The sequence below is a fragment of the Tupaia chinensis genome, unplaced genomic scaffold (genome assembly GCF_000334495.1).
Source record: "Tupaia chinensis unplaced genomic scaffold, TupChi_1.0 Scaffold000673_1, whole genome shotgun sequence".
Taxonomy (NCBI): Eukaryota; Metazoa; Chordata; class Mammalia; order Scandentia; family Tupaiidae; genus Tupaia; species Tupaia belangeri.
In genome coordinates this window covers 633074-640927 of record NW_006160196.1, presented here as the reverse complement: position 1 = coordinate 640927, position 7854 = coordinate 633074, and the positions used below count along the sequence as shown (strand labels likewise).

Here is a 7854-nt window from a genome sequence, read left to right as displayed (position 1 = left end):
ACCCCCCGCGGGGGGTGGCCACATCACAATCCCTTCTCCATTCTCCAGGGATTTGGAGTTTTAAGCCACTGGGTCCAGGATTTGAACCACAGTCAGCTACATGGGAGTCCAGCGACACAACCACCACAGCTTCTGCTGGTCCCATAGGCCCCATTTTCTGTATCCGGAGACCCAGAGAGGTCTAGTCAGAACACAAGACATGGAGAGGACGAAGCTGGGTGAAGACGGGGCCATGCAAAGGTGGAGAGACTGGCTGGAGCCGCAGGGGCCAAGCAGTTGGGCTCCGGCACAAGCAGGCCTGGGCACGAGCCAGCCTTCGTGTTGCCCTGTGAGCTTCCAAAAATGGCCTGCCAGTTGTTTGGGTTTGTCCATGTGCCTTTTTCTGGGGGCAAGCAGTCTTTCGTCACCTCAACGCATCTCTTGGTCCTGCCAGAAGGAGGGTCTCCCAGCCAGGAACCCATTGGGCAGGGCAGGGGCTGACGGTGAGCCCAGGGGAGAGGGCTTGGGTCAAGATGACTCTCCTGTCAGGACCCCCAACCAGGGCTCAGGTGGAGGTGCCAGATCTCATCTGGGGAGTGATGGCATCGCTGTCCCTTTCCGCTCCCCTCCCCCCAGGGGCGGGGCCCTGGGGGGAGGAGGGCACAGGGCACAATGCCTCTGAGCTGCGCTTATTCCCAGGGCGGAAGGTTGAACGCAGGCCAAGGATTCCGTGATAATGAAACCCGGAAAGGGATATTTAGCTAATCAGTGTTCTAATCTGGAGTACAGAGGGGCATTCATGCTTCTGGGGCACAGGAGAACAGTGAGCTGGGTCACGGCAGGCCCTGCCCTCCGTCCTCACCAGATGGTCTTCCTGCGCCTTTTGCCTGCTCTATGAAGCACCTCAGACTGCCGGGCTGGCTCTGAATCCAGGCAGCCGGGTGCCAGGGGCAGTGCGAAGCCATGGCCCTACCCCAGCTCCAAGAGCAGGCACTGGGTGGACGCAGATGGAGCATTTCGAGGTTGGGTCCAGGTGGTGCTGGGAGCAGATCATTGCTGACAAGTTTCACGTGGTGGCCCAGGTTCTAGGACATGGGCACGGAGGGTGTTGGGGTTCAGCGATGGCCAGATAGGCTTGGGGGGTGGTCTCCAGGGTTAGCTCCCGCCTTCCAGGGAAGCAAGTAGACAGCAGGATTGGGGGTCCTGTACTGGTTAGTGGGGGACTCTGAGGGTTCCCAGGACATGGATGAGCTCAAGGGTCCATTTGGTCACTGTGGCCTTTGGAAATGCCCCACTTCTGTCCCTCCAGGCGAGTGGCGCAGATGGGTGAGCCCACTCCAGCCTCAGGTTGGAGTCAGGCTTTAGATTCTGAGGTCAGGATTTAGCTGAGAACTTTCCGGAACTGAGAACTTGCCAGACAGCTACTTGGACACCATTCTGCCCACCTGTCCCCTCCCCCTCCTGCAGCTAAAAGGTCTTTCTCAGTATACATTGGACATGTGGGGGTGGAGGGAGAGCTTGTAGCAGTTGTACCTTGTCTCCAAGGTCCTGGAACCTTCTAGAACAGCACCTTCCTGATAAAACCTCTCCACAATGAGAGGAATGTTGTATAATTTGCTCTGTCCATTAGGGCAGCCGCTAACTACGTCCTGATGAGAACTGCATTCTTACAGCTACATGTGCCTTGTGGCTGCTGTGAAGAACAGCAAAGTTCTAGAACTTTCCATCAAGAAAAATTTGCTGTTCGATTTTAGCCCCAGCGGAATGCTCACCTACAAAGGGTAGAATTGTCTTGTGAGAGGGAAGTGGGGTCCAGATGTCTAGTTCAGCTTATTTTCTCTATCCCTGCCATTCTTTCAGACACAGGTTCTAAATGGAGGGAGGTTTTTGAGCATGTGTGAGCTAAATTCATCCACCTCCCCTCAACCCATTTCCTTTTTTTGGGGTAGGTTTTTGCCATAGGCCATGTGTGGTTGATGGAGAAACTGAGAGAAAAACAGTAAGAAGGAAAGTGAGAAGTCGCTCCCCCCCAAGGGTTGGCCATGCCACAATCCCTTCTCTTCCTGGGGTTTTTGGGCATGCACGCACACGTCAAGCAGCTGGAGCCAGGACTTGAACTGCCATTGGCTGTGTGGGAGTGCAGTGCCTTAACTAGGTTTTTTTTTTTTTAAGAGGTTTTTACCTTAGGGCACATGTGCTTGCCAGAGAGAGACAGAGACAGTGAGAAGGAAAGTGAGAAATCACTACCCTAAAAGGGATGGCTGCAATCCTTTCTCCTCCATTCTCCTCCCAGGATCTTGGGCATGCATGCTCATGGGCCTGGCGTGAGTTTCCAGCCACCGGGTCCAGGAGTGGAACTGTGGTCAATCATGTTGGAGTCCAACGACATAACCGCTATAGCATCTGCTGGCCCCATTTCCATTTGCTAGAAGCACCATCTGGCCCAGCCGTGGTCTCCAGTGTCGCTGGCATTGCTGTGCAGCAGGGCCAAGACCAGACCACATGGGAAGCCCGGTTGGATTCCTGGCCCACCCTGAAAACTCAGGCGAGGTGGGGCCACACCTGTAGTCCCCGCCTCTCAGGAGGCTGAGGCAGAAGGATCAGGAGTTCACAGCCAGTACTGGGCAACATAGCAAGACTATCTCAGGGGCCAGCAGGTGGTGTTAAGGTTAAGGTGGCTGGATTCCACAAGGCTGACCATGGTTCAAATCCTGGACCTGGAGGCTGAAAAACATGCCGGGTGCACACATGTGAATGCCCAAAATTCCAAGAGGAGAATGGAGGGGGAGGATTTGTGGTATAGCCATACCGTAGAGGTGCTCTCTCACTTTGTACCCCCTTCCCGTGAGCACACGCACCCAGCAGCAAGGAAAACAAAAAAATGAAAAAGACCCCGTGTGAGAGCTGGGCATGGTGAGCATGTGTACCTATGCTCCCAGCTCCTCTGAGGCTGAGACAGGAAGATGGGAGACCCTGGCTTAAAGGGAGAAAAACATCTCTTGTTGGCAGTGGCGTTTATTTTTCTGGGCGGGGGGGTGGGTGGGGAGTTATATACAGCAGTGACCTGGGAGCCCCTCACCCCCACCAGGGGCATGGGTGGGGAAAGAAGGCGTTGGCAGAAGGCACACGGTGGCGATGGCCTGGCAGAGGCCAGGAAGTGAGGGTGTGGGGTGTAGTGTGTCCTGGGAGACCCAGGGGAGGAAGGTGCGGCTCAGCGAGGGCCTCAGGTCACACCGCGAGGCACCAGGGCGGCTGGTCCCGAGGGCTTGTGCTGGTTGCTTCTCTCTCAGGCTACAGGAGGACGCAGGGGCAGCCCCCGTCCTTCTTCCTGGGGGCGCTGGGGGGGCTGGGTGGCAGCTCTTGTTCCTGAAACTTCCTGTGGAAAGAGGCCAATGAGTTTGGGCTGGTGTGACCAGGGACAGGGATGCTGGGAAGGGGACTTGGCTCACCGGACGGCCCGAACCAACTGCTCAAAGGCCTCGTCCACGTTGAGACGCAGTTTGGCCGAAGCCTCGAAGTAGGCCACATGGTGGGAGGCACTGTAGGTGGATGCTTCAGTTCGGGGGACCTTGGGGGGGCAGGAGACATGGGGTGGGGTCTCTGACTGGCCATCGCTGAACCCCAACACCTCCGTCCCTGTCTCCACGTCCTGGAACCTGGGCCTCCGTGTGACACTTTTCACCAGTGATCTCTCACTGTGCCACCTGAAGCAGACAGCTCGCCCTGGGGTCTAGTGGGGTATCCACTGGGGGGGGCCTGAGTGAAGACAAAGCGTTAAGGTTAAGGTGGCTGGATTCCACAAGGCTGACCATGGTTCAAATCCTGGACCTGGAGGCTGAAAAACATGCCGGGTGCACACATGTGAATGCCCAAAATTCCAAGAGGAGAATGGAGGGGGAGGATTTGTGGTATAGCCATACCGTAGAGGTGCTCTCTCACTTTGTACCCCCTTCCCGTGAGCACACGCACCCAGCAGCAAGGAAAACAAAAAAATGAAAAAGACCCCGTGTGAGAGCTGGGCATGGTGAGCATGTGTACCTATGCTCCCAGCTCCTCTGAGGCTGAGACAGGAAGATGGGAGACTCTGGCTTAAAGGGAGAAGAACACCTCTTGTTGGCAGTGGCGTTTATTTTTCTGGGCGGGGGGGTGGGTGGGGAGTTATATACAGCAGTGACCTGGGAGCCCCTCACCCCCACCAGGGGCATGGGTGGGGAAAGAAGGCGTTGGCAGAAGGCACACGGTGGCGATGGCCTGGCAGAGGCCAGGAAGTGAGGGTGTGGGGTGTAGTGTGTCCTGGGAGACCCAGGGGAGGAAGGTGCGGCTCAGCGAGGGCCTCAGGTCACACCGCGAGGCACCAGGGCGGCTGGTCCCGAGGGCTTGTGCTGGTTGCTTCTCTCTCAGGCTACAGGAGGACGCAGGGGCAGCCCCCGTCCTTCTTCCTGGGGGCGCTGGGGGGGCTGGGTGGCAGCTCTTGTTCCTGAAACTTCCTGTGGAAAGAGGCCAATGAGTTTGGGCTGGTGTGACCAGGGACAGGGATGCTGGGAAGGGGACTTGGCTCACCGGACGGCCCGAACCAACTGCTCAAAGGCCTCGTCCACGTTGAGACGCAGTTTGGCCGAAGCCTCGAAGTAGGCCACATGGTGGGAGGCACTGTAGGTGGATGCTTCAGTTCGGGGGACCTTGGGGGGGCAGGAGACATGGGGTGGGGTCTCTGACTGGCCATCGCTGAACCCCAACACCTCCGTCCCTGTCTCCACGTCCTGGAACCTGGGCCTCCGTGTGACACTTTTCACCAGTGATCTCTCACTGTGCCACCTGAAGCAGACAGCTCGCCCTGGGGTCTAGTGGGGTATCCACTGGGGGGGCCTGAGTGAAGACAAAGCGTTAAGGAGGTCGGGGGGAGACGCCGAGGGCTTGAAGCTCCCTGTGTGAGGAAGGGGGAAGGTCTAGACGGCACCTTACTGGACCTCCGCTAAGCAGCATTTGGCACCGTAGGCATGGAGGAGTAGGCTCAGAGTTCTGTGTGCCCAGAGAAGTGGCAGCAGAGGAAGGAGGGGACGAGATCATGTTGGGTGTCTAGCAGCTCCTACGAGAACAGGGAGCCACCAAAGACTGTGAGCAGGGACAGAGCTGGGGCTGGCATGGGCAGGAGGTTGACCAGAAAGACGAAAAATACAGGAGCCTGGCAGTAGGAAAAGGTAAGAGCCTGGACAGAGGTGGGCCAGGCTGGTGGGGGCAGATGCCCTTTGTTCTATCAGACACCTCTCCTGGGAACTCCAGTGTGCCAGGTGCCCCTGCTGGGTGGGGCGAGGTCGGGGGTAGAGGGGTGGAGGACCAAGAAGGGCCGATTTGACCGTTGCCCAAAAACGGGCCCTGGAAGGAGCCTCCCAGCCAGAGTGGGGCGCCCAGGGAAGGGGTGGAGCCCTAACCTGGCGCTGAGCATCCAGATCCGCCTTGTTCCCGACCAGCACGATGGGGAAGTCGTCGCGGTCCTTGACTCGGAGGATCTGTGTGAAAAGCTTGCCCACCTCGTTGAAACTGCAAGCCGGGCGGAGGCATGAGGTGCCGCCAGCTGCTTGGCCCGCCGCTGCTCCGCTGCACCCTCCGCCTGCCTGCCACCCAGACCGCTCACCTCTGCCGGTCGTTGATGGCAAACACCAGCAGGAAGCCGTGCCCCGCGCGCATGTACTGCTCCCGCATGGCCCCAAACTCCTCCTGGCCTGCCGTGTCCAGGACTGCGGAGACAGGGAAAAGGACCATATGGGGACAAGGCTCCCCCCTGCCCTCCCGTGAGCCCTCGGCCCCCACTGACACCCCGCACCCCCGGCTCTCACTGTCCAGCCGGGCGGGGATGCCATCCACGGTGCAGATCTTCGTGTAGGAGTCCTCGATGGTGGGGTCGTAGTCGGACACGAAGTAGGACTGGCAGAGGGGCGGGGCAGGGAGAGGACACCGTTAGTGACGGCAGTGGGGGTGGGGGAGCGGGGGATATGGCGCTCTCTGGGTCTCGGCCTCTCTGCTCTGCAGGTCTCTATCTTCCTTTCCTCTCGGTACCTGCCCCCCACCCCTCCTCCCTACGCCCAGTCTCCTGATGTCTGATTCTGTCTCTCTGGTGTAAAGTCCGTCTCCCACATCGGATCACCCCCTGGCTGTGTAACACTGAACAAATCACTTCCCCTCTCTGAGCCTCAGTTTCCTCGTTAGGAGAACGGTAAGAATAGCGCTGCAGTCAGGCAGCGATTCTGGGAAAACCCTGTGAAACCTCGACACGCTGCCTGGCATGCACTAAGCCATCGCAGATTGGGAGCCTTGTCCGAAGTATCTGCCTGCCTCCGTCTCTCCCTCCTCCCCCTCCTCCTCCGCGGCCTCCGGCGTCTCCTCCCAGGGGAAGGTCCCGGTTCCAATCCGGCTGCGGAGAAGCTGCCCCACCCTCGGGCCGGGCCCTCCCTTCCTGCCCGGTCCCGCCCGCTCCAGCCAGGCCTTCGGCCAGCTCTGTGTCTGCCCCTGGGTGCAAGGGGCCCCGGGGTTGGGCCTTTCTGCACAGGGACAGGACTCCCGCGCAGGCGCGGCTGGGGTCTCTGCGGGAGCATCTCAGGGGCAGACACCTTTCTAGGGTTCCTCCGAGGGGGGGAGGGTTTCCCTTCGGAATGGGGTGGAGGTTTCCTGGACAGGGCTGGATTTTCAGGAGAGAAGGGGTGACTTGGTGGACCGGGCTCTGAAGACTGCATCCTGTCCGCTTGAGGGGTGCTTGATGGGGGTTGGTCCCGGAGGGAAGGTGTAGGGATCAGGCCCTGGGCCTGGGCGGGATCGCGACTTGGGGGCTTTAGGGGCGTGCCTTCAGAGTACACGGGGAGAAGCTGGGGGGTGAGAACTGGGCCCCAGCCCTCGAGGCTCTGGGACACTCGGAGGTCTGCCAGGCTATATAGCGCCTTAGAGAACTTGAGACGCACTTAAGGGGTCAGAGGAACTCCCAAGGTGCAGGTCTTGGGGGGTGCTAGAATCTTGGGTCTTGTTCCACGGAGATGATCCCCCCTCCCAGGGGCTGGAGGAGCAGGAGTGGAGGGAAACTCAAGATGGAGGAGTGGTTGGCTTTCTTGGGGGTGGGTCTGGTTCTGCGGAATGGGGGCCCTCCAGGACTTGAGGTCTTGGGGTTTTCTAGAATGGCTAAGGAGCAAGATCTTTTTAACCTCTTTGGGTCTGAGGGGAAGTTCTCTCAGAGGTTAGTGGGTACCTCTCAGGACTGGGCAGGCACGGAAGGCTCTCGGGGTCATGATCTGGGCATGATTTCCAGATTCTGCGGGATGGAAAGGGCTAAGAATCCAGACTGCGGGAATGTCAAGGCTGCTGGGCGCAGGCACTGTCCCAGGGAGGCTCTGGATGGCTTAGTTGGGAAGCTGGGGTCTGGGGCTGAGGGGAGCTAGGGCTCTGGGTGGAGGGAGGTAGCAGGGAGGGTTAGGGTGCCCCTGGGAGTGCTTAGGGTCTAAAAGGGGATTCGTCCTGTATTCAGGAGTCACTCCGGACCAGGGCAGTGGGGAAGAGGGAAGCAGGGTCCTAGGTCCCGGCGGAAGAGAGTGGGTTTCAGGATGTGACTGCAGAAGGAAGGTCCTGCGTGTAGGCGGTAGAGGCCCTCGGGGAGCTGAGAGTCACATTTGAGGGGATAGTTTAAGATTAGAGGGCCTCATGGGAGGGTCTCAGTGATGGGTCAAGAGGAAATTGGGGTCTCCGGGACTCCCTAAAGGGCTCAGTCTGGGTCCCCGGGGCACCCTCCCGAGAGAGGGCCCTCTACCTGGATGAACTGGATGGTCAGCGCGCTCTTGCCCACGCCGCCGCCGCCTACGACCACCAGCTTGTGTGTCTCGCTGGGCGGGGGGTCCC

The 7854-nt window shown here is 59.2% G+C and overlaps 2 protein-coding genes across 4 annotated transcripts; both read right to left on the bottom strand.

Annotated features, from left to right (window-relative positions):
* Nucleotides 1-2976: 2976 nt before the first annotated feature.
* LOC114009974 (ras-related protein R-Ras-like) lies at nt 2977-4184 on the bottom strand. Its single transcript, XM_027776457.1, has 3 exons — nt 4170-4184; nt 3429-3709; nt 2977-3355 (listed from the first exon to the last, which is right to left on the bottom strand). Exons 1-3 carry the CDS (start codon nt 4182-4184, stop codon nt 3271-3273), a joined length of 381 nt encoding a protein of 126 aa, XP_027632258.1. The 3' UTR covers nt 2977-3270.
* Nucleotides 4090-7854, bottom strand: LOC102491386 (RAS related; the record flags this gene model as incomplete). Of its 3 annotated transcripts, none has more annotated exon segments than XM_014592276.2 (6): nt 4090-4466; nt 4540-4658; nt 5409-5517; nt 5612-5714; nt 5814-5901; nt 7766-7854. In XM_014592276.2, coding segments are annotated over 6 exon segments (593 nt in total), but the record flags the coding sequence as incomplete, so codon positions are not given.